Source organism: Juglans regia, chromosome 7, assembly GCF_001411555.2.
Source record: "Juglans regia cultivar Chandler chromosome 7, Walnut 2.0, whole genome shotgun sequence".
Classification (NCBI taxonomy): domain Eukaryota; kingdom Viridiplantae; phylum Streptophyta; class Magnoliopsida; order Fagales; family Juglandaceae; genus Juglans; species Juglans regia.
In genome coordinates, this window is record NC_049907.1 from 44,034,667 (window position 1) to 44,058,738 (window position 24,072).

Genomic DNA, 24,072 nt, shown 5'->3' on the forward strand with positions numbered 1-24,072 from the left:
AAAATTTAAAAAAATTGAATTTAGATTTGAAAATTTTAAATTTTTTATTATATTTTATATGAAGATTTGAAAAATGTGTAATAATGAGATGAGATGAGATGAGAATTTTGTATCTCATCTCACTCCCAAAATTGTCCTAAAACTCTTTGAATAATAAAAGTATTTTATTTTATTTTATTATTATAATTTTTTTAAAATTTTTATATAAAATATAATAAATAATTAAATTCTTTTAAATTTTAAAATAATAATAATATATTTTTTTTTAATTTTAATTTTAATTCACTATACAAACCACACCTAAAACAAAATGATGTTTACAACTTTTAAGAGGGATATAGTACTGTCAAGCACCCAAAAGAACCATGGGTTATGTACTTAATTCTGATGGATGAGTTTGTCACGTATAAAAAATTGAGCAATACTATACAATCTTTTCAATATGTACGTATTATATTTTTAAAAATTTTAAAAATTTTTAATTTTTAATTTTTTTTTAGTTTATTCTTTTTAAATTAATTTAATTCTTATATTCACTATTCATATATTAAATATTTGATAAAAGAAAAAAATAAAAATTAAAAAAAATGTGATGTGTAGAAATTGTATGAATAGTAAGAAGTTGTATAGATTTTTTCTAAAAAATTTTCTCACCACTCACTATTCACCATTCACATCTTACATTCTATAAAAAAATTATAAGTATAAATAAAATGTGAGAATAAATAGTAGCTAATACATATCATTACTCTTGCCACATATATTTTTCTGTTTTTTTTTTTTTGAATCAGCCACACATATATATATATATATTAATATCTCTCTATATATATAAGAGCCTATGAAACGAAATTTTCTTGTTTTAACAGAAATTTATTGTTTTAACGGAATATGCTGATTTTTATTAACTTTATTTCCGTTTGTAATAATTACATAACACAGGGATACAATTGTATTTCTCTTTACATTCTATTTGTGGCTACTTTTATAATGAAAAGATAGATCTCACCGAATGCCAATCTCTTTCCAATTTAAAAAGGAAGGTATACATTAAAACAAACGGCACAAAAAACATTCATTACCAACTTAAAACTTAAAAATAAACCGACCTGCATAAATGATTTAAGAGAAAGAAGTTTAAACGTCAAAAAGGTTAATGGAAACTTTGATAAAAAACATTAGTTGTCTGCGAATATTTGAGCGTAAATGAATTGCTTGCCAATAAATAAAAAACATTAGTTGTCTGCCAATAAAAAACATTTATTGGTTTATTAAATGAATTGCAGGGTTTATTTTCTTCTAGCAAATATTTGAGCGTAATGTTTTAATAAAATTGTCTGCGATAAGATTAATACAAATTCAATAAAAACATTAGTTCAAAATATAAATCATTTAATGTTTCCACAAATAATTTATGTTCTAATTATTTGTTACTTGGAAACAATATTTCAATTTTGTTTAGAGAAAGTACAAAAATGTTTTCCCTCCCAAGTTTAATTTCAAAATAATGCACATTTGGTCTTACCGGCTGCACCACATTTGGTATGCAATGATCTATTTTACTTGTGATGTTTATTTATAGGATCATGTTAAAACTTCTATTAATGCTCTTTTTTTATAATATATCGCAGCGTGTAATTATTTATAAATTACATAAACATTACATCGTTATTTAATTAACTTAAAACATTATGTCTTTATTAATAAAAAAAATAATTCTTAACAAAAAAATTAAAAATAAATTAAGCAAATGTGCATTACACGTTACTTTCACCTAATATATATATATATATATATATATATATATATATATATATTGTTCGATCGGCCATTGCAGTCATCTTTTTGGTCCTTAGATAGGTTGGGGTCCTCCTCAATCCATTACATGAACAGTGGCATGGCTACTCGGCTAGAATGCCTGCAGGCCGGGCCTCTTGCTTCCACAAAATAAACAAAAGAAGAAGAAGGAAAGAAATAAAAAAACAGAACTTTGTAGTCTGAAAAATGAAATTTGTGTGGGTCAGACTGCTTATAAGCATGCAATCTGATAAATATTCCATATTCATGTGATGAACTTTTAACGTGACAGAACCATTTGATATTATTGGTGCAAGTAAAGTGGAGCAATTTCATTTCTACATGAGTTCAACACAATCTCTCTCTCTCTCTAGATCTCTTTTTCTTTTTCTTTTTTTCAAACTCAAAAGTGTTAGATATGTTGTACTCATGCGTCATGCATGCATTCTCTTCTACTCCAAGATTTCTTTAAAGGTGTGTGAATGGTGGACTTTAAAATTTAAGATAATAATTTGAAGCTTATAAATCAAAAAAAGCAAGTAATATTAGTAAAAGTGGGCCGGGAATATTGAAAAAGCATCTTCTATATATATATATATATATGAATAATATTGGTGATTATTATTCTTTGGTTTTTCATTAATTAATGATAGATGATTAGCTAATTTGCAAATAAATATATAATATAATTTGGAATCCTCATGATCTTTGGGCAACTTGAGCGTGACAAAAGAGGGTCTCCATTTCAGAAAATGATATCTCACCCATCACCCTGCATGCAATATGATTCCCTATCTTTTTCCTTTTCAGAGTCGATCGAATAATTATCGCCCATTATTCTTTTTGGGCAAATGGAGAGATCTTAATTTACACCATTAGTCTTTTTTCAAAACTATGGAATTAATTAAAGCCAATTAGTCAGTAATTAATCCCCTGATCCTAATTAAGCATAACTTCTTACCACTAATTTTGACCCCAAATTATTATTTTGAATTCAGCGGTTAATCTAAAGATGATTTATTTGGATGTCTCCACTATGATCGACTCCATTTTTGTTTGAGGGTTTGGATTTAGAGATGAGATAGTTTTCGATAAAAGATAAAAGTTAGAATATTAATTTTTAATATTGTCATTGTTTTGAAATTTAAAAATTTAAAAATGAGATTTGAAAAAGTTGAATTATTTATTATATTTTATATGAGAATTTGAGAAAGTTATAATAATGTGACGAGATGAGATAAGATTATATGAGATGAAACACTTTATGAATCCACACGGAGGCTTAGACCACAGTAGTGGCAATATCTTTAGAATTATCTATTTTAGGGTCATTTACCCATCACCCATCTTTTTTTTAAGGAACAAAAATAGAGCACAACATAAAATAGAACAGTGGGGAGAAAATGCATGCGTTTTGTTGTCAAACTACATAGTTTTAATGGGACGATGAGTATGACACCTAAGCTTATCTGCAATGGTTCTCTGTCGCACTAAATTAAACGAGACAATGCTTTTGCTTTCACGCAACGTGCACGCGTACGTACGTGTTGGCATTACAGTTATCCCTTTGAGAACCAGAGAGACGTTCCACTGATGGTGCCCAATGATACAAGATAAAAGGATAGATCACCCTATCAATATCCCTGAATGCAAGAGAGATTCTGACCTTTCACTATTACTTTGATTTCATTATTTAATCTTGTTTTATATATATATATATATATAGCACTGTATATGCCGATAAATTAGCAATGAATTGGAGTTTTCTTTTGAATTTGCCTAGTGATCTGATCGCCACATATGCAATTACGGCCTTATAATTAGGAAGAGCCATATCCATATATATAGTTCTAGCTCTCTCTCGTCCCTACATCATCCATCTTGTGAATATTTTTTGAGTAATGCTACCTATATACTGTCGTAGAGTGTGTAAGTGGTACTGCACAATTATTTAAAAAAAAAATGAAATTTACTATTACAAATTTAGTTTTTTTTTCATGTGCGTCTCGTATTTACTCAATTTTCACTACAAGAAAACTACTTATTTGTGATTAGCTATTTTCCTGCTAAAATGAGTTTATTTTCGTCGCAAATAATTCATCAGGAATGCTCATTTTTCTTGTAATTTTTTCAAAGAGATTGCGCGACGCTTTCACACTCTACGGCTGCAAATATTATTTATCGTATTAATTTGTGTCTAGACTTTCATGCAAATGATCAGTGTTTGTTGGATTTTAGGCCTTGTTAGGTTACACAATACAAACCATCTCATCCCATATAATCATTACAACTTTCACAAACTCCAACACAAAATATAATAAACAATTCAATTTTTTAAATGCCAAAACAAAATTAAAAATTTTATTTTAATAATATTTTATTCAATTTTCAATTTTCACATTTCATCCTATCCTATCTCATATTTTATGTGTATGTAACAAAACGAGGCCTTAGTTTTGAGCCATTTGTACCCATGTCGGGAGCAAATTGGCCCCCTGATTCTGTCTGTCTCCCACCACCCACTCACGAGAAACACCAAAAAATACAAAATATAAAAAAACAACAGAAAATCTCAACCCCATCTACAACAAATCCACATATATTTACACATAAAATTGGAAAACAACAACAAAAATTCAAAATAATGATATAATAGAGAAATAATACCGAAGGGGAGGGGGAGAGAGATAAATACCTCAATGACAAAGAGATTTGAGAGAGACTGAGAGGGGCGAAGAGCAATGAGAGCCGTCAGTAGGGGGAGGAAAGAGATAGAGAAAGAGAAAAGAAAAACTCGATGAGGGGAGGAGGGAACTGGGAAGGGTTAGGTTTAACCTAACCCTAAATGATGTTATTTACAATGTTTATTTGAAAAAAATAAATAAACATAAGCTAAAACGATGTCGTTTTATTAATGATTTTTTTTTTTTATATATATAATTATAATTATTTCGGGTTGGGTTGTGGGGTGGGCTAGGATGCGGGTGGACCAAGGCCCAGCCTACCCCTGCCTCACTACCTTTTATAGAAGTGGGCGAGGCACCCAGTCTCGCATCGGACGAGGTAACCCACACCAACCAAGCAAGGTGGGGTGATGGAGGGCAGGTGGACAGGGTGCGGTGCCCCGCCACCCACCTCTGCATGCAATTGCCTTATCTGCTATGCTAATATTAAACAACCTTGTAAACAACGATAATACGATGACAAAGGACCAAGATTTTTGAAATTTCTTCTAATCTAATAAAAAAAAGACATGTATTTCTTGATCACGTGAAAAAAATACATTTTTTTTTTAATGAAATGACACATGCAATATTTTATAGTTAAGACTTTGAAAAAATTGTGATTGTCATGAGACATTGATCATATTTATAGATAGATTGGCACAATTTTATGGGCTACTCCTACACTAGTGGGCCGCTTGAGGAGGTCCCGAACTGAGTGTTGCAAAGGGTCGAGCTGACATGGGATGTTCTGATTCTTATGGGCCCGGCCTGATCTTACGTGGGCCTGATTATTTCATCGGGCTTCTTTTTCTCTTTTCTGGGGGTTTACTATAATAATGCTATGTTAGTGGGGCCCTCCGGCTGTGTCTGGGGTTTCTACAAGTCTATTGGAGTGAGTGGGCTTCCAAACCCAACGGCCCAGCTTTCCCACGCATATGACCTTGAAGGAGGGTCCAAAAGCCCCAAATGTTCACCTGTCAATGCTGTCATCTTTTTACTGGAGATTTTCCCCACCCGATACACTTTCACGTAGCGTTAGCATCCCGCGCAAGACTTCCTTGATCCTTCCTCTCCCTCGTTGCTCTTCATCGAGCACCAGCTGGTTCTTCTTCTACTTGTTCCTAAAGCCTTCTAAAACCCTTCATAAATTCCCAATCTATTTTCTGTCAAAGTCCATTGCGATAACCTTGTAGCAACACTCGCATCATGAGCCGCTATGACAGTCGCTCCGGCGACCCCACTTCGTACCGCGACCGCGACCGCGACCGCAGAAGGTAACTCTCATCCCGCCAATCTCTCTCGCTCATAGATGTACACAATGCGTATATGTTTGTGTGTTTCCCCAATAAATTTACATGTGGGTTTCGTTCAATTATCTGTAATTTCCTCTAATTTCATTTTTATGTAAAGTTTAAAGTTTGCCCAATTATTACGAATGTCTCTCCCTCCCTATTCTCTATTGCGTAGGTTTATTTGTTACTTTGCATAAAATACGCATTTGCGGGCTTGCTTTATATACATTAAATCTAATGCCCCAATGGAAGGCCCAAACAACATAGCCTATACTCTAAAAGGACTAGTCAATGATACAATTTGAGCCCCATTAGAACCTTATAAAGAGTAAAAACTTCTCATTCCCAAGCAATGTGGGATCCCATACACTACCTACCCTTATTCATATCATATGAGATATCACAATCTACCCCCTTAAATTCTCGACGTCCTCGTCGGGTCTATCCATTGTAGGTGGCACGGCTCAAGTCCCACATTTCTGGTTGGGATAGTCTCTGATATCATTTGTAACGCCCTAATGGAAGGCCCAAACAACATGACCTATACTCCAAAAGGACTAGTCAATGATATAATTGGAGCCCCATTGGAACCTTATAAAGAGCAATTACTTCTCCTTCCCAAGCAATATGAGATCCCATACACCACTTATCTTTATCCATATCATATGGGGTATCACATTAAACTTCTTTTAATTGGGTTTTGTTGTTCTTGTTGTGGATTTTTGGTTTGCTCAGTGATTCTGGTTCTTGTGTGCCTCTCTCAATTAGGCTCACAATTAAAAATATCTGTTTTTCTAAGTTAATATCTGCCTGAGTTATTCTGAATGAAGTGTATACTCAATGCCTCATTATCAAGTACGAGCTTGTGTAACGAGTCCGGCGTGGAGCATCCGCAAGTGGTGGTGCCGAGAGCTTAGAGGAAGGAGACAATGGGAAGGGTTAGGGATGAAACCCTAACCCACGTGCAAGTCTACGGAAGATAAGGGATGCTGAGGAAGAGAAGTGTTTCACTTCACTTCACTTCAGTTCCGTGTAGTCGTGTACTTGCTTTCTGAAGTGTTAAGTGAAGATCATGGGCAGGGTTTGGGCCGTATGTTATTGCTTTGTTAATTAGTTACTTGCTGTTGAGAGCCCTCAGTTAATTGGGCCTTTATTTGATCTTTGTCATTTACGTTGGGTCAGTATGGAGGCTGAGGCCTTTATTTGAAAACCCTAGTATTTAAATTACTGTAGCTACGTATGCAGTCATCGACATTCTGAATGCAAACCTAGTTTCTTTAATTTCCTTATTTGTTTCTCACCCCTTTTCTGGAGGTGCTCACCCTCTAAGTGAGCTCATTTCCCTGTGTGTGAGCTTATTTCCATTTGGGAGTGTTACAGCTTGCTTGGTGAAAATTTAAATTTTTATACTGTTTCTGTGTTTGCACTCTCCATCTATCTTTCACTATCTATTAACTCCAAAGATAACTCGAATTCTCTTCAAGATATGTGAATTAGTTTACGATAATGAGCAACCCATGATCATAAACTGCTTAGTTTTGTTCGAATTACATTCAGTTTTGTAATATGATATATGAATGTATTTGTTCTGCTTCCCATTATCAGGCACTGATCACTTTACTGAAAATTCATTTTGTGAAGTTCGGATTTTATTACAGCTTCAAGGAGCCAACACTGACTGGTTTTCTATGAATTGAATGGATATTAATTTTCTGTGAATTTTGTGTTGTTTTAGCGATTCGGGGTTCGGTGGGTCTATGGGGTTCAGTGGCTCAATTCGTTCCTCATCAAGCAGGAATAATTATGAAGGTGCCGAGTCACCAAGGAAGTTGGATTTGGATGGATTGACTCCTTTTGAGAAGAACTTCTATGTTGAGTCGTCATCGGTGACAGCAATGTCAGAAAGGGAGGTTGATGAGTATCGACAACAAAGGGAAATTACAATTGAAGGCCGTGATGTTCCAAGGCCTGTCACGAGTTTTCATGATGTTGGGTTCCCAGGTAACTTATCTTGGGTGAAAAACTGGCTCTGTTCATTGTTTGGGGTTTTGTACATGTTTCATTTACCAGTTTGGAAGGAAAACAAAAAAGACCTAAGATTTAAAAAAAAAAAATTCATATATATATATATATATATCTTGTAACTGCCTTGCACTTCTGTGAACTTGTTGTCGTTGGGATAGATGCACTGCTAAATCTATTGCTGAATGTATCCCCAATGTCATCCCAAGAAAGAGAACCACTAAAGGTGGAGTAACTGAATGTTACGCCCTCTTATAAAAGATTTTTTATGTTGAAATTTTGGACATGTTTGGACACTTAGGTCTCGTTTGTTTTCGCAGATGAGATAAGTTGAGATTAAAATTAAAAGTTGAATAAAATATTGTTAGAATATATTTTTTAAATATTATTTTTGTTTTGAGATTTGAAAAAGTTGAATTGTTTATTTTATTTTGTGTGAGAATTTGGAAAAGTTGTAATGATTAGATTAGATGAGTTGAAAGAAGTTGTGAAAAAAAATGAGGCATTATTGTATCTCAGAATTTTGTGAATAATAGTAAAATAATTTGAGTGAAGATGTTTTATTGGGTTTTGTGAAAGAAGATAAAAAAAATTGATTAAAAATATTATAAAGTTAAAAAATTGTTTAAATATAATTGTTGAATATTATTTTTATTTTGAAGTTTGTAAAAGTTGTATTGATTTTTGTGTTTGAATAATAACTAGGTAATGATTAGATAAAAAAATTGAGAAGTGTTTTGTGTTTGAGTGATGTTTGAGAATTTAATTATGAGAAATTTTGAGGATTTTGAGAATTCTCAGTGTCCAAACATGCCCTTAGTTAACTTACCTCAACTTGCAAGGTTTTTATCTTGAGCTTTGCTATTCATCATTCTTGCACACCACACTTATTTTTATTTTTTTAATTTTTTTTAGTTTTATTCTTCTTAAACTAATTACATTCTTTTACTCATCATCCATATACCACACATTTGGTAAGAGAAAAAAAAAGTGTAGTGTGTGGGGAATGGGATGATGAATGGAATTTTTCTTTCATCTTTGGATGATGGGATATTTTTTTTTTTGGAAGAGTTTTCTCATTAAGATGTACCTTTTTTACAACAGATTATGTTATGCAAGAGATTACGAGAGCTGGCTTTTTAGAACCTACTGCCATTCAAGCTCAAGGATGGCCAATGGCTCTGAAAGGCCGTGATCTCATTGGTATTGCTGAAACAGGGTCAGGGAAGACACTTGCCTACCTGTTGCCTGCCATTGTCCATGTTAATGCCCAGCCAATTCTAGGTAAGGATGTAACAGTTTGGTTGACTGAATCTTTCTATATGACATTTGTGTGCCTCTGTTTGTACTTTGTCAATCCTCGAGAATTATGTAATTTCCATCATATTTTGTCAGCTCCGGGAGATGGCCCAATTGTGTTAGTATTAGCTCCAACCCGTGAACTTGCAGTCCAAATACAAAATGAAGCTACAAAATTTGGTGCATCATCAAAGATTAAAAACACTTGCATATATGGTGGTGTTCCAAAGGGACCTCAAGTACGTGATCTCCAGAAAGGTAGGCTATCAATTGAGTTCTAGGTGACTTCTATATTCCCAAATATTGATTTCTATGAACTAGGGCCAGCTTGTGATAGATGGTTATCATGTGGGACGATTGAGCTATTAATTATTACTGTCATGTATAGGTTTTTTCTTTATTGTAGTTGCTTAATCCTCTTATTGTTGCTAATGTGAACTTTATTTCTTTTTTCTGGATCAGGTGTTGAAATTGTTATTGCTACACCAGGGAGGTTGATAGATATGTTGGAATCACATCATACAAACTTGCGAAGGGTTACTTATCTTGTGTTGGATGAGGCAGACCGGATGCTAGACATGGGATTTGAGCCTCAAATCCGAAAACTTGTTTCTCAGGTTTGAATTTCTCCATTCTATTTGAAATTTATGTGATTACTTTCGCATCTATTATAAAAATAATTTATATAGATGATTATTTCCCCTAACCCTCATCTCAGGGAGTTTAGTGGGCCAGCATAATTCTAATGGGCTTTAGCCTATGAAGCTTGCTAAAGGAAAGGAAAAAATGGGACTGGGCTTAGGCGTTGGGATCCAGCCTATGGTCCAGCAAGGCCCTAACCCACATGCAGGCCTCGTGTGGAGGAAACGGAAGGGGGAGTGATGTAGGCCCATTGGCACATGGGGATCAGCCACCGTCGCTAGCGACGACTCAGGGGTTTTTCTCAAAGGTGGTGGAACCATCGACGGGCGTTTTGTTGCTGCCGGCGAGCACCCAGGGTGTTTTCTCAGGGAAGAGGGGTGTGTCTAGCATCAGTTATGTCCCGCTTGTTGCCGAGGTGCCGGGATCAGCACAGACGAGGTCGACAGAGGCAGCTGGTGCGTCGACTGCTGCTACCTCACTGATAAGAGTGCCAACAACAACTTCTATAGATAAGGGGGTGGCGAGCTTCGATGAGGCTGTGAAGTGACGCAATTGTGGGGTATCCACAGAGTCGCCAGAGGCTTTTGCCTCTACTATTGGTATTCTTGCATCAGAAAATTTACCGGATAGTGGAAGAGAGGGCCCTCAGGACAGTTACATGAGACGGGCGACAATGTTGGCTTGATCCTGGCACCCAGTCATGGCCCAAACTTCTCTGCCAAAGACCCGAGTATGGAGGATGTAGCTGGGTGGGTGTCGGATGATTCGAACCTGCAATTGATCCCTTGTGATGGAGTGTGCAATGACGAGAGAACTGCTGAACCAACCCCACTATGCACGATATCACCCAGTTTATATCAGAGTGGGTATTTAAGAAGGTTGAGGAGGTACAAACTGTTATTAGGATTTCTTGTGTAGGCTTCGAAGAGCAGTTTAGAGCCCTCCTTGTAGCTATTGAAGATACTCTTTTGAAGTCAGCCACAAAGAGAGATAGAGAACTCAAAAGGCTCAAATGTATCAGGTGAGAAACTGGTGTCAGACCATTGGTGAAGGGACCCACTGAAGTTGCACATAAAGGGTCACCAGAGGTGAAGGGACTTGATGTCATACCATTGGAGAGAACCAATAGAGTTGCTGAGGGGGTAGGGGATTTGAATATGGATTTGGCGTTGGTGCCTTGTGTAAAGGAATGCCTTGTGGATCCCATGGTCTCTCTTCCTCCAATAGTGGATTGCCAGATTGGATTCTGCCTAAAGTTAATGAGATTCAATAGTTCGTGAGAATTTCATATGGAGGATGTGAAGACCAATTTAAAGAGCTAATTATTGCGATTGAGGCAAGCCACGCTCTTGAAACCAAATCAAGTTTCAAGAAAAGCAGGGAGTTACAACGTCTTTTTTGGGGAATCAACTACGACGCTAAAGGTGGTAGTTCATCTAGAGGGAAGTCTAAAGAGAGGACATTGTGAGGAAAACTAGGGGTTGGGGTGGGGTTTTTGGGTAGAGTTTTAGTTCTAAGGGAAGCAAGGGGTGGGGGTCGGGTTTGGTGTATTTTGGGTTGTTTACGGGCTTTTTGGGTTATTAGGGGTTTTCTATTATGAGCAATGTGTTCTCTTGTATACATTCAGTGTACTTGGTTACTCCTTTAATATATATATGTATATAATATTTTTACTTATAAAAGAAAAAATTATGCAACAAAGGAGGGGAGTGGAGGAAGGGATAGATTGAAAGGGAGGGGTGCTCTTTTTGTTAATGAAACCTAAGATCCTTTCTTGGAATGTGTGGGGGCTTGATGATCGCAATAAGTGCCTTCGCATAAAATCTTTGTTGCGGACGTGAAAGGTTGATGTTTTGTGTTTCCAAGAAATCAAATTGCGTGTTATTGATAGAAGAATCATTTGTAATTTGTGGGGGTGCCTTTTTGTGGGCTGGTCTTATTTGGCTTCTAGGGGAGCTGCATGCGGCGTTCTTTTAATGTGGGATAAGAGAGTGGTGGAGGCGGTTGACGAGTGTATTGAGAATTTCTCGGTCGCTAGCTTATTTAAAAATGTTGAAGATGGGTGGGAGTGGGCTTTTGTAGGCATTTATGGGCCAAACATGGATGGAGATAGGAGAAGATTTTGGGAGGAGTTGGCTGGTCTATGCTATTTATGGGATGTGCCGTGGTGCATGGGTGTGGATTTCAATATTACCCACTTTCCCAGTGAGTGATTGGCGTGCTATCGGAACTCCTTGGCTATGGAGGAGTTCTCTGAATTCATATTTGATTTGGACCTCATGGACCTTCCCCTTGTTGGGGGCGAGTTCACATGGTCAAATAGCCAGGGTTGGTCCAGATTGGGCAGATTTATTGTCTCCTCTTTGTGGGAGGCTCACTTTCCGAACTTTTGTAAAAAACGATTGCTCCGAGTCTGCTCAGACCATTTTCCTATCATGTTAGACTGTGGAGGTGTTCATGGGGGACACCGGTATTTCAAGTTTGGAAATATGTGGCTAACAGTTGAGGGTTTTACAAAGAAGGTCCGTTCTTGGTGGTCTTCTTATCAGTTTATAGGTACTCCCAGTTTCATTCTTGCCAGTAAGCTAAAGGCTCTGAAGCAAGATCTAAAGAAGTGAAACTTGGAAGTCTTTGGCAACATTGATGACCATAAGACTACTCATGGAGGAGCTACATGAGTTAGAGGGGAGGGAAGTGTTGGAAGATACCTCGAAGGAAGCATTATTGAGGAAGAGTTTGGTTGTGACGGAACTGGAAATGGTGTTGTTGATGGAGGAGACCTCGTGAAGCCAAAAATTCAGGGCACATTGGTTAAAGGAAGGTGATAAATGTACAAAATTCTTCCACAAAGTGACTAATTCACATAGGCGTAGCAATACTATTGAGACACTCCACTCAGGTACTCAAGTGCTCTCTTCCCCCTCTGAACTAGAAAACCATGTTGTACATTATTACGAGAACCTCCTCACGGAATCGGCTTGCTGGAGGCTGAAGCTTGATGATTTGTTGTTTGAGTCCATTGACACGCAGAGTGTAAGTTGGTTGGAAAGACATTTTGATGAAGCTGAAATTCATAAGATCATTTGCAGCATGGCGAAGGATAAAGCACCGGGTTTAGATGGCTTTTTGATGGGATTCTTTCAAGCTTGTTGGGATATTGTGAAATGTGATGTTATGCAGGTTTTCTTTGAATTCCACTCTTTCAAGAAATTTGAGAAATGCCTCAACGCGACGTTCATTGCCCTCATACCGAAGAAACAGGGGGCTACAATAATTAAGGATTTCCGCCCCATAAGCCTTGTGAGTGGAGTGTACAAGATCATTTCGAAGGTTCTTGCAAATCGGCTAAGCCCGGTTTTGGAACAAATTATTTCTAAGCCTCAAAATGTATTTGTTCGGGGAAGACAAATCCTTGATTCGGTCCTTATTGCCAGTGAGTGCTTGGATCATAGGCTGTGGGAGGGAGTTCTGGGTATTCTATGCAAGTTTGACATGGAAAAGGCTTATGACCATGTGAATTGAGAATTTCTTTTATATTTGCTTGGGGGTTGTGGCTTCGTTGATAGGTGGATTTCATGGATTCGACATTGTATCTCTACTGCTTGCTACTCGGTATTAGTTAATGGCACTCCTGCTGGTTTTTTTAACAGTTCTCGTGGACTGAGGCAAGGGGATCCATTGTCTCCTCTACTTTTTGTTATTGTTATGGAGGCACTTGGTCGGATGGTGAAGGTTTTTGGGTGGTGGTTTGTTATCTGGATTTTCGGTGGGTAATGGTACTAATAGCTCTATCTTAATCTCACATCTCTTATTTGCAAATGATACTCTCCTTTTTTGTGAAGCTGACCATGGCCAGATTCAAAACTTACGAGCACTTTTGTTATGCTTTGAAGCCATTTCGGGACTTAAAGTGAACCTTGGTAAGTCCGAGATGGTTACAGTGGGTGTGGTGCCTAGTCTCAATAGCCTAGCGAGCCTCTTGAATTGTAAAGTTTCATCCTTGCCTATGAAATATTTAGGCCTACCATTGGGAGCAACCTTTAAGGCTAGAGCGATTTGGGATGAGGTTGTGGAAAAAGTAGAGAAAATGCTGACTGGTTGGAAACGGTTATATTTATCAAAAGGGGGTCGACTCACCTTAATTAAGAGCACATTATCTAAACTCCCCACTTTCCTCTGTCTGCAGGGGTGGCGAATAGGATTGAGAAATTATTTCGGGTTTTTTTTTTTTGGGGGGGGGGGGGGGGAGGAACCGAAAATTCATCTTGTTAAGTGGAAGAAAGTTTCTTCTCGAATTTCGAATGGTGGCTTGGCAGTGTGCAACTTGAGAATTTTCAATAAAGTTTTATTGGGGAAATGGTTTTGAAGGTACCACTTGGAGGGGGATTCACTGTGGAAGGAGATCATAGACTCTAGACACGGAAGGACTTGGGGGGGTTGGTGCTCCAACGAAGTGAATGGGGGGTATGGCGTAGGTTTATAGAAATTTATTAGGAGGGATGGCAGAGTTTCAAAAACCATATCCGTTTTGTGGCTGGAGAGGGCACCAGAATCAGGTTTTGGCATGATGTTTGGTGTGGAGATTGTGCTCTTGATAGGGCGTTTCCAAATCTCTTTTGTTTTGCAGCCAACAGGGATGCCTCCATGGTGGATCTGAGGATATTTTTTCATGGTTTTCACCAGTGGAATGTCCTATTTAATAGGGATATTCATGACTGGGAACTGTACACTGTTTCACAATTTGTTAGGTTGATATACTCTACGGGAAACAATAACAGGGGAATAGGATGCAGTGGAGGTCCAAAGGCAGCAGGAAGTTTACAGTCAGGGAGTATTACAAAATTTTGGCATCACAAGGTAATGCTCCATTCCTTTGAAAGAATATTTAGAGATCTTGTGTGCCTTCTAAAGTAGCTTTATTTGTTTGGACTGCTGCTCTTGGGAAGATTTTGACCACGGACAACTTGAGGAAGAGGGGACTCATTGTGATGGATTGGTGCTATTTGTGTAAAAAGTAAGGAGAATCGGTGGATCACTTATTATTGCATTGTGAGGTGATAAGGGTGCTGTGGGATGAGATATTTAGAAGAGTTGACGTCGCTTGGGTAATGCCTCTAAGGGTGGTTGATTTACTGGCTGGTTGGAAGGAGATTCAAGGCTGTCATCAAGTGGCATCAGTGTGGAAGATGATTCTGCTGTGTATTATGTGGTGTATTTGGGCGGAAAGAAATTAGTGGTGCTTTGAAGATAGGGAGCGCACAATGGAGGAGCTTTAGAATTTTTTTGTACACACTTTATTCTTTGTTTTTCTGCTATTGTACTTGGAACAATGTTCATGATTTTCTGTCCTTAATTTATCGTTCCTAGAATGTATTTAGGTGTTCTTTTGTATACTCTATGTGCACACGGGCTATGCCTATTTCATTCGTATCAATGAAATTTACCTCTTACTTATCCAAAAAAAAAAACCCTCATCTCTCCTCTCTTCTTTTGTGTTCTTTGTATCTTTTGGTTTGTATCATGGTTGATATCTTACTGTAACAGACTATCTGTTGTCTTAATTAGCTTTTGGCTTAAATAAAGTCTTTTGGTTTAGAATCCACATTGTTGACTTTTGGCATTTTAGTGTGGATCTCGTTTCTCTCTCCTCTCGTTTCTCTCCTCCCCTTGCCGTCCTCAACTTCTTCGCTCTTCTCTTATCTTCTCTTCTCTTCTCCTAACTCTTCTCTTCGTCTTCTTCTTCTTCTCCTCCTCCTCTCAACCCAGCTTCTCTCTCCGTTTTTGTGGGTCACGGCCAAGCTGCAGTCTACGATGATAAGACCACGGTCGCTGCAGTGGATTTGTAAATTAGAGGCCCATGATTGCAACCTTGGGTCTGTGAGTTTTTATGACCCATGGCTGCGACAGTGGCCAGTGAGTTTGTGCACGGATCTGAGCGATTTTTTGAATATGTTGTTGGATTTTTGTGATTTTCTTATGTCTATGCGATTTTTTCGGATTCTTTTGTGAAAAATGTGTTGTCGAACAATGTGGTTGGATGGCGGTGTCATCAATCCGCCTGCCCGGCAAGCGGATGCAGATGGTCACCCCTCCTAGGCAGGGACGAGGTGTAGGATGGGTGTCTAACCGCCCATATAGGGCGGGTAGCACCCCTATAAGTAATGATATTAGCGACATATTCCTGTCTATTTGGAAAGTTATTGGCTTTAGAGACTAAAGATGCCAACCTTTTGTTACATGTATTTATCCAAACTTGTTACTTGTGGATAAAGCTGAATAATATTTTTACTTGCATATGCTTTTAACCAAAGTACTTAAAAGCCGCCTGCTTTTGTACCTTGTAACTATTTGTTTGAGCATCAACGAAGAAAATTCTTGAATTAAATGTGAAAGCCAAGGAGAGTTCGGTTTGGTGGATGGGGCTGGTGGCCATGAATATCATTAATAAAACACCTGATCTCGTTTTGTATTTACCAAGTGCAATTCAAGAATTTCTTTAAGGTATATGGTATTGCCGGTTTAATTGTATCTGTTGAAAAAGAAGGATATGAATATGAAGCAGTTGCTTTCAAAGATCCCAGTTTTGGTTGATGATGATATGGTGATTAGAGATTTCAAATATTGCACTGGCATGTATCAATGGTAATGCAACACGCCCTTTCCTTCATGTCTAATGTTCTGTTTTATGCAGATTCGCCCAGATCGTCAAACTCTATACTGGAGTGCTACCTGGCCTAAGGAGGTTGAACAACTTGCTAGACAGTTCCTTTACAACCCATACAAAGTAAAGTCCCCTCAATGAATTTTGTTACCATGGTTGGATATCTTGTTAGAAGGGTTTTTCTGCAGTTCAGTTTTTATTCTATACTTTTAATATATGAAATTGCCAATCATGATATATCATTTTACCCTGTTTTTGAGGCTGCTTGATTTTGTTGCTTTGCTCCCTCCCCGCCTTTTTTTTGTCCAAAATTATCATAAAGGACACAATAATTTGGTTTGTAATTAATTGATAGACTTCTGGAGTGACATATGTGTGTCTGTGGATAAATGTTCCGCATTGAACACTGGGCCGTTTGTTGAAGATAAAAGTACATCGAACCCATATAAAGTTTTACCATGAGTGATTATTTAATCAGTTCTCCCTTGGACTTTGTGTAGGTGATAATAGGCTCTTCAGATTTGAAAGCTAACCATGCCATACACCAGCATGTGGACATTGTTTCTGAGAATCAGAAATATAACAAGTAGGCCATATTGCTTTATGTTCCTGTACATTCCAATATTTTGAAGTCTTGTTCGTTTCTTACTTATAAAAAATATATATATTTTCGAGTTTTATTATATGATTTGATGCATTCATCTTACTGATAAGCTTTATTTTCAAGATTGGTAAAGTTGCTGGAGGATATAATGGATGGCAGTCGGATACTGATCTTCATGGATACCAAAAAAGGATGTGATCAGATCACTCGACAGCTTCGCATGGATGGTTGGCCCGCCCTCTCAATTCATGGAGATAAAAGTCAAGCAGAAAGGGATTGGGTCCTCTCAGAGTTTAAAGCTGGCAAGAGTCCTATAATGACTGCAACAGATGTTGCAGCTCGTGGTTTAGGTATGAAGATGAAAACTATTGATGCTTCTTCAAAGACTTTGTAGAAATTCATTTACAATTAACAGCATTCAAAATCAACTCGTTTTGGAAACAAACTGTTAACTTCATCTTCCTGTCAGCCATGTCCCTGTTTAAGTATTCTTTTTCAATTCTATTGGACGGCTTTGTGGTCCTAATCTACCCATAAATCCCCTCCCTTTTCAGCTGTATCTTATGTATTAGCTTTCTAAGCATGGAGGCTGTTTTTGCTCTGAGCATTTTTGAAAGTTGTTTTGTTGATTAAATACTGATGCAGAACATTTCACATGGCTCTTTGCCGTGTAATTTTCTATTCAAGGTCCACCTTTATTTATTTCTTATTTGTACTCGTCTGTTTTTTGTTAATCCAGATGCTGCTACTTGGTCATTTTCACAAATTCGTTTTTTATTTATTGCCTTGCATAATCAGTGGTCTGTAGATCGTGCTTTGAACATTATTTTAACCTAAATTGGTGTTATTTATCACCTCGATATTGCTTATGTCTATTTCTGAACTCGTTTTCATGTTTATGGATATTGCCCTTCAATTCCTCCCCTTCATGCATAATTGATTCAACAATTTGGTTATTGACTATTCATGCTACCTTCTATGTTCGTAAGTGATACCACAAGACTCTGTGTATGCTCTGGTATGGAAGCAGAAATGAGAAAGCATTAGGTTATAGGTTCTCTTTTCTAAAAAAATTTTGGAGGTGAGAGGTTGTCAGTATATAGCATTTCTTCTCTATGATTAATGTTGTCTGGTTTTGTGGCAGATGTGAAGGACGTGAAATATGTGATAAACTATGACTTTCCGGGTTCCCTCGAGGACTATGTTCACCGCATTGGTCGTACAGGAAGGGCTGGGGCAAAAGGAACTGCATACACTTTCTTCACAGCTGCAAATGCCAGATTTGCGAAGGAACTTATTAGCATACTGAAGGAGGCTGGTCAGAAGGTCAGTCCTGAATTGGCAGCAATGGGGAGTGGTGCACCTCCACCCATAGGTAAGTTGATGAGTTCGATATTAAAGAAACACACAATCACCCACCCACAGACGTTTGTTCATGATCTGCATGTAGTTGATGTAACTGGTTTCTGAAACCTTGTTTCTATATGTAATCAATCAATCAGGTCATGGGGGTTTTCGAGATCGTGTAAGGGGTTATGGTGGTGGTCGATCTTGGAGCTAATTAATGAAGGTAAACTATTGAAAAAGCCTGGCTATTAGTACCCATGGCTGGCACGTTGTATCTGGTGGGCAGAATTAAGAGTGCCTTGTATGACTAGAGTTTAGATGTCTCTGTCCAGTGGACTTCCACTTTCTTTTGAGTTTCTACTAACTGTAGATCTCCCCAAATTAGGTGTTAGTATTGGACCGTGTAAGATAAATAATTGTCTATATCATTAAAGTTTTCGAGGCAAAATGCAATGAAACTTAAAAAAATTATTTATATTATTGTCGGACTTGGGATTTTTGCTTGCATTTAAACATGCACTAATCCCCTAGGTGCTGTCCCTCCTTTATCTTTGTACAATTCTTACCCAACAAGTCTTTCTTGCACTGTTGAAACTGTGTTTTCATTTTCCGCAAGCCCTGGTATCAGTTTTTTCTTGGGAATTTATTCGTCGGTCTTCTTGGATTCATTGAGAGTATCACCTTTACAGCTTGGTGCTCTAGTATTCTTTCGGAGGAACATGCCAGTGGGGCCTCAGTATCACCTATTGATCTTGGGGACGACGATTCGAGGATGGAAAAGGTGGGGGATCATCTTTGATTCGTGCTGCATGGATGGTCGTGACTGGAGATCCGAATTCTTTCATCTTCTTTATATATACATACATATTAATGAAAGAAACAAAGTTGAACAGTTCACCATTCTCCCATTGATTGCTATGAATACAAGATACTTGTATTTCTTATGCACAACCATTTGGTCCAAATTCTTGCTCATTTTGGCACCAATTACTCATTGTATAAGCATATGCAATTATTTCTTGATTTGTTTCTTAAACTGTCATATATGAAATTGATTATTATTTTGCAAAGAAATGGCCTATTTTTTCTTGGGAAGAGATGGGAAGTATGCTTAATGCTATTGGGTTGCTTCTTTTTTTTTTTTTTTTTTTAATTATAAGTGATTATTTGTTATTTATTAAACCTAATCATTTGTTATTTATTAGAATCCTTTCACTTTAATTTCCATTTATACAAACTCGATCATTTACCAAGATGTCAAATAGAAATTGAACTCAAGTTTATTTCTTGACACTTCATAGTTCATATTTTTTCATTTGATAAATAAACGGACAAGATCTTTTCTAAGAATTATATGTTTTCCGTCAAGAAAATGAATCAAGTGTACAGGAAAGCGGGTTTATTAAAATTATATGCAACTACATGGGGGTGTCGGGTTGGTATTTCAGAACCTCAAAAGTGCGGGAGAAAAATAAATTAATGTCATATAAAAAGTGTTATAGTAATAAAGATATTTTATAAAAATAAATTTATAAATTAATATGATTTTATATAATATGTGAAATTTATTTTATAATAAATATAATTTTTTAATTTAATTAAATTTATTATTAAAAAATATATATAAATAAAAATTTTCAAGTGGATTCTACGCCCGTACAAATTATTCTGGTTCTCCTAAAACAAACAGTGGGAAGCAAATTGGGGCGATCTGAAAAGTTCAAACAACAGTGACAAAACTAGATGGTGGTACGCTGAATCGCAGATAGGTGATCGAGAAAGTGTTGACACGGAAAAGAATTTGGGAAGCGAATATGAGCGACGAAGCTCCAAAGCTTTACGCCAACAAACCCAAAAAAGGTCAACTTTCAGAAAACTCTCGCTCTCTCTCTTTTCTCTCTCTCTCTCTCTCTCCGTTTGTTTGTTTGTTTGTTTGTTTGTTTTTTTTCTTTTTTTGGTTTTTGTGGGCTATTGGTTTCTAAACCTTGAATGATTTCTTCACTTCACAAACAGCACAAGCGAAACAATTTCAAGAGCAGCAACAAAAAGCCCACGAGTTTTCTTCACCATCGTCGTCGTCCTCATCAATGGGGCCTCAGTCTTCAGTTCCGCCACCTCAGCGCCCAAAAGAGTCACTTGCTCGGCGTTACAAGTTCCTCTGGCCCACGCTTTTGGCTGTGAATCTTGCTGTTGGAGGTCCCTTTCTTTCTTCTATTCCTCAGCTGTATGATAAAGTTTATTTTCTTTTTTATCAGTTTCCTACAGTTATTTATTATATTGGTGTTTTGTTTGGGTGTGTTTTATATAAAATGGGATGATGGATTTTTAGAATTCAGCTTGACGAGTTTTGCTACACAATCTCTATCACTCTCTCCACTCCACATTTTTTAAAATTTTTAATATTTTTAATTTTTTTTTTGAATTTATTCTTTTTAAATTATTCCAAATTTTCTATTCATTATTCATATAATAAATATTTGATAAAATAAAATAAAAATTAAAATTAAAAATAACGTGGAGTGTTAAGAGGTTGTGAAGATTTTTTGTTCTTATTAATGGTTGCGGTCAGAAGGGAATGTGTTAAATTTGCTTGTGATGGATATATGATTCTCCTTAGTTGAGAAATTGTGTGTGAATAATTAAAAAAAAAAAATGGTGTGTGAATGTGATGACGCTTGGACTTTAGATATGATTTGTTATGTGATTGTAATTACTAGTTATTGCTCTTTGCTCGTCCTATGTGCTGAAAAGTTTAGGAATGTTCATGCTGAAGAGTGGCAGTAAATTTGGGGTTAATATACCATACTATTATTGAACTTATAAAAAAAAATATCATACTATTACTGAGAAAGTAAACTCTAGCACTGGACTTGATGATATATTTGTGACTCTTGATCACATATCATGTGTTTTGAGAGTGTATGATTGTTATCATTTGTGTTAGGGAAATCAGTTCAAAAGAATCAAAACAAAAAAAAAGTAACGGGCAAAATTGTCATTCATTTCAAAATAATTAGGAAGGCAATGTAGTTACTAGTTATGTTATAGATAGCTTATATGGTGATATATCATTTCGCCAATGCAGAGTTCCTAACAGACAGAGAAAATGCGGGGAGGGTTAATTGACTTTCTCTTGTTCTTTTTGGTTTAAGTATTTCAAGGCCTTGTTGTTGCCTTAAGCAAAATCATGGATCTTACCCGAGATATCAGGGCTTTGTTGATTTCAGTTCTTCATTTCTGAATTGTAGATAAAAACCAATAGAAATTGTTTGATATGTATTGAAGACAATGATGGAGAACTGGAAGAATACAATTTGATTGTCGAACTCCAGGATGGGACGCCTAGAGGATTGGCCAACCCTTGGCACTCCTTAATTGGTATCTTATATACATAATAGCTATAGTAGTAGTCTGTGAATGCCCATGCAAAATGGGCCCAGGTTCTGCATCAGCTGTGGATGTGCATGTAGACATCTTGCTTTTTTATTGTCCTTGTCATTGGACTGATGGAAACAACTGAATCATCGAAATCTATAATTTTCAAGTTAGTTCAAATTATGGAATAACTATCTTGAACCTTTTGATTTAGTCACTTGACAAAATTGTCTCTAGGGGTATTAGGTAAATGGTTGTGGCGTTACAATCATGAGAGGGGAACTTTACGGAAATGGGTGGTTGACATGAAGTATGGTAGAGAAAGGGGGGGTTGGTGCTCTAAAGAGGGGAGGGGGACGTATGGTGTGGGGCTATGGAAGTATATACGAAAATGTTGGTGCTCCTTTGTTAGTAATACTCGGCTGCGTTTGGGGGATGGTAGTAGGATTAATTTCTGGCAAGATGTGTGGTTGAGAGACACGGCCTTGAAGGATGCTTATCCTATGATTTTTAGAATTGCACGGGAAAAAGAAGCTATGGTGGCCGATTTGCGGGTTATTAATCAAGGTTCACAGGAGTGGAACATAAGCCTTACTCGAGATGCACTTGACTGGGAAGTGACGGTGCTGGTGGAATTTCTGAATATGCTGTACAACATTTCTATTGCTGTCACAACGGAAGATATTATGGAATGGCGACATTCTAGAAAAGGGAAATTCTTGGTATGCTCTTTTTATGACTCTATTACTATGCATCAAAGGCACAATTTCCCTTGGAAGAATATATGGAGGACTAAAGCACCTACAAAGGCTGCATTTTTTGTCTGGACGGCAGCTCTAGGGAAGATCATGACCATTGAGAATCTTAGAAGACGTGGCTTTATTATTATGGACTGGTGCTGTTTGTGCAGAAATAGTAGTGAAACGGTGGACCATTTACTTTTACACTGTGAGTTTGCCCAAGATATTTGGACTTATTTTCTCAGTAGAATGGGTATAGCATGGGTGATGCCGGGTAGGGTGGTTGATTTGTTAGCAAGCTGGAAAGGGATCACAGGGACACCACAGATTGCAGCCGTGTGGAAGATGGTTCCCATATGTATTTTCTGGTGTATTTGGAATGAAAGAAACGAGAGACTCTTTGAGGACCATGAACGTTCCTTGGAAGAGTTTAGGAGTTTTTTCTGGAAGACTTTGTTTTTGTGGGCCATTGCTCTTGATTGGAATGGTCGCAGCTTCCATGATTTCCTTGTAACTGTTCCTAGTGCTTAAATAGGTGTAATCACATGTATACTTCTAGTGTACCTGGGCTATGCCTACTTTTATTAATGAAATAACTTATTACTTATCAAAAAAAAAAAAATTGTCTCTAGGGGTCTTAATGTGCTTCTTATCACTTTGGTTTATAGCATACGTCTTTATGAGTACAAAGAAGAAAGACACAGGTGTTGTGGAAGAAGTTGCGATTCCAGCTTCAACAAAGGCTGCTACAACTGCTCCTGCTGCTGAAAAACCCTTACCTTTGCCAACCATAACAGAGTCTGTGAAGTCAAGGAAACCAGTTCCAGAGGATCAGCAGCGTGAACTTTTCAAGTGGTTATTGGAAGAGAAGAGGAAGGTTAAATCAAAAGATCCCGAAGAAAAGAAGCGCATTGACGAAGAGAAAGCCATTCTCAAACGGTTTATTCGAGCAAAATCTATCCCAAGTGTCTAATTATTCAACAGCTGTTCTCAAATTTACAGATTACTAGAAATGATTTTATTTTGTATTTTTTCATGTTAATTGTCATGGTGTTTTATAGTTGGGTTGAAGATTAATGCTGGAATTTCATCTGATTCCATCTAAGTTCTTGAAGTCGTGAAGTGCAATACAAGGATAATGTTGATGCTGATCAGTAAAACATAGAACCAACTTCTATCTTCCCTGCTCTGCTAATAGACCTGTATGTGGTCCGACCAACTTTCTTGGTTGTTTTTATGTTTTTCTTATACTGCATTCGTTTGGCTTTGAATATTAGGGACCAATCTATGTTTATCTAGGTTAAAAAAAACACTATCCACTATAACACTTCCAGAATTCAAATATTTTACAGATCCTCTATAAAGCAAGCTATGGAGGAGAAAATATACTCTCCATGCTTAGCTCTCTGTATAATTTACTAATACCCCATCATTGACATTTAGGATATGAAACTTTTCTTGTCATACCTGCTTCATCTCTGCAGGCTCATATCATTCTCATTGCAAGAGAGAACTACAGTTTCATTTACTGCCCTATTCTGGAAGTTCCAAGTTGTGGAGATTCCAC

General features: G+C 37.0%; 2 protein-coding genes across 2 annotated transcripts; both read left to right on the plus strand.

The window, feature by feature from the left end:
- Window positions 1–5,505: 5,505 nt before the first annotated feature.
- On the plus strand, window positions 5,506–19,437 carry LOC108991287 (DEAD-box ATP-dependent RNA helicase 20-like). Its single transcript, XM_018965463.2, has 11 exons — window positions 5,506–5,797; window positions 7,551–7,816; window positions 8,942–9,121; window positions 9,233–9,394; window positions 9,599–9,753; window positions 16,470–16,562; window positions 16,940–17,025; window positions 17,167–17,393; window positions 18,188–18,418; window positions 18,546–18,613; window positions 19,080–19,437. Exons 1-10 carry the CDS (start codon window positions 5,730–5,732, stop codon window positions 18,602–18,604), a joined length of 1,527 nt encoding a protein of 508 aa, XP_018821008.2. The 5' UTR covers window positions 5,506–5,729; the 3' UTR covers window positions 18,605–18,613; window positions 19,080–19,437.
- A 610-nt stretch (window positions 19,438–20,047) lies between these two features.
- On the plus strand, window positions 20,048–23,724 carry LOC108991291. Its single transcript, XM_018965468.2, has 3 exons — window positions 20,048–20,250; window positions 20,404–20,586; window positions 23,174–23,724. Exons 1-3 carry the CDS (start codon window positions 20,205–20,207, stop codon window positions 23,476–23,478), a joined length of 534 nt encoding a protein of 177 aa, XP_018821013.1. The 5' UTR covers window positions 20,048–20,204; the 3' UTR covers window positions 23,479–23,724.
- Window positions 23,725–24,072: the final 348 nt, after the last annotated feature.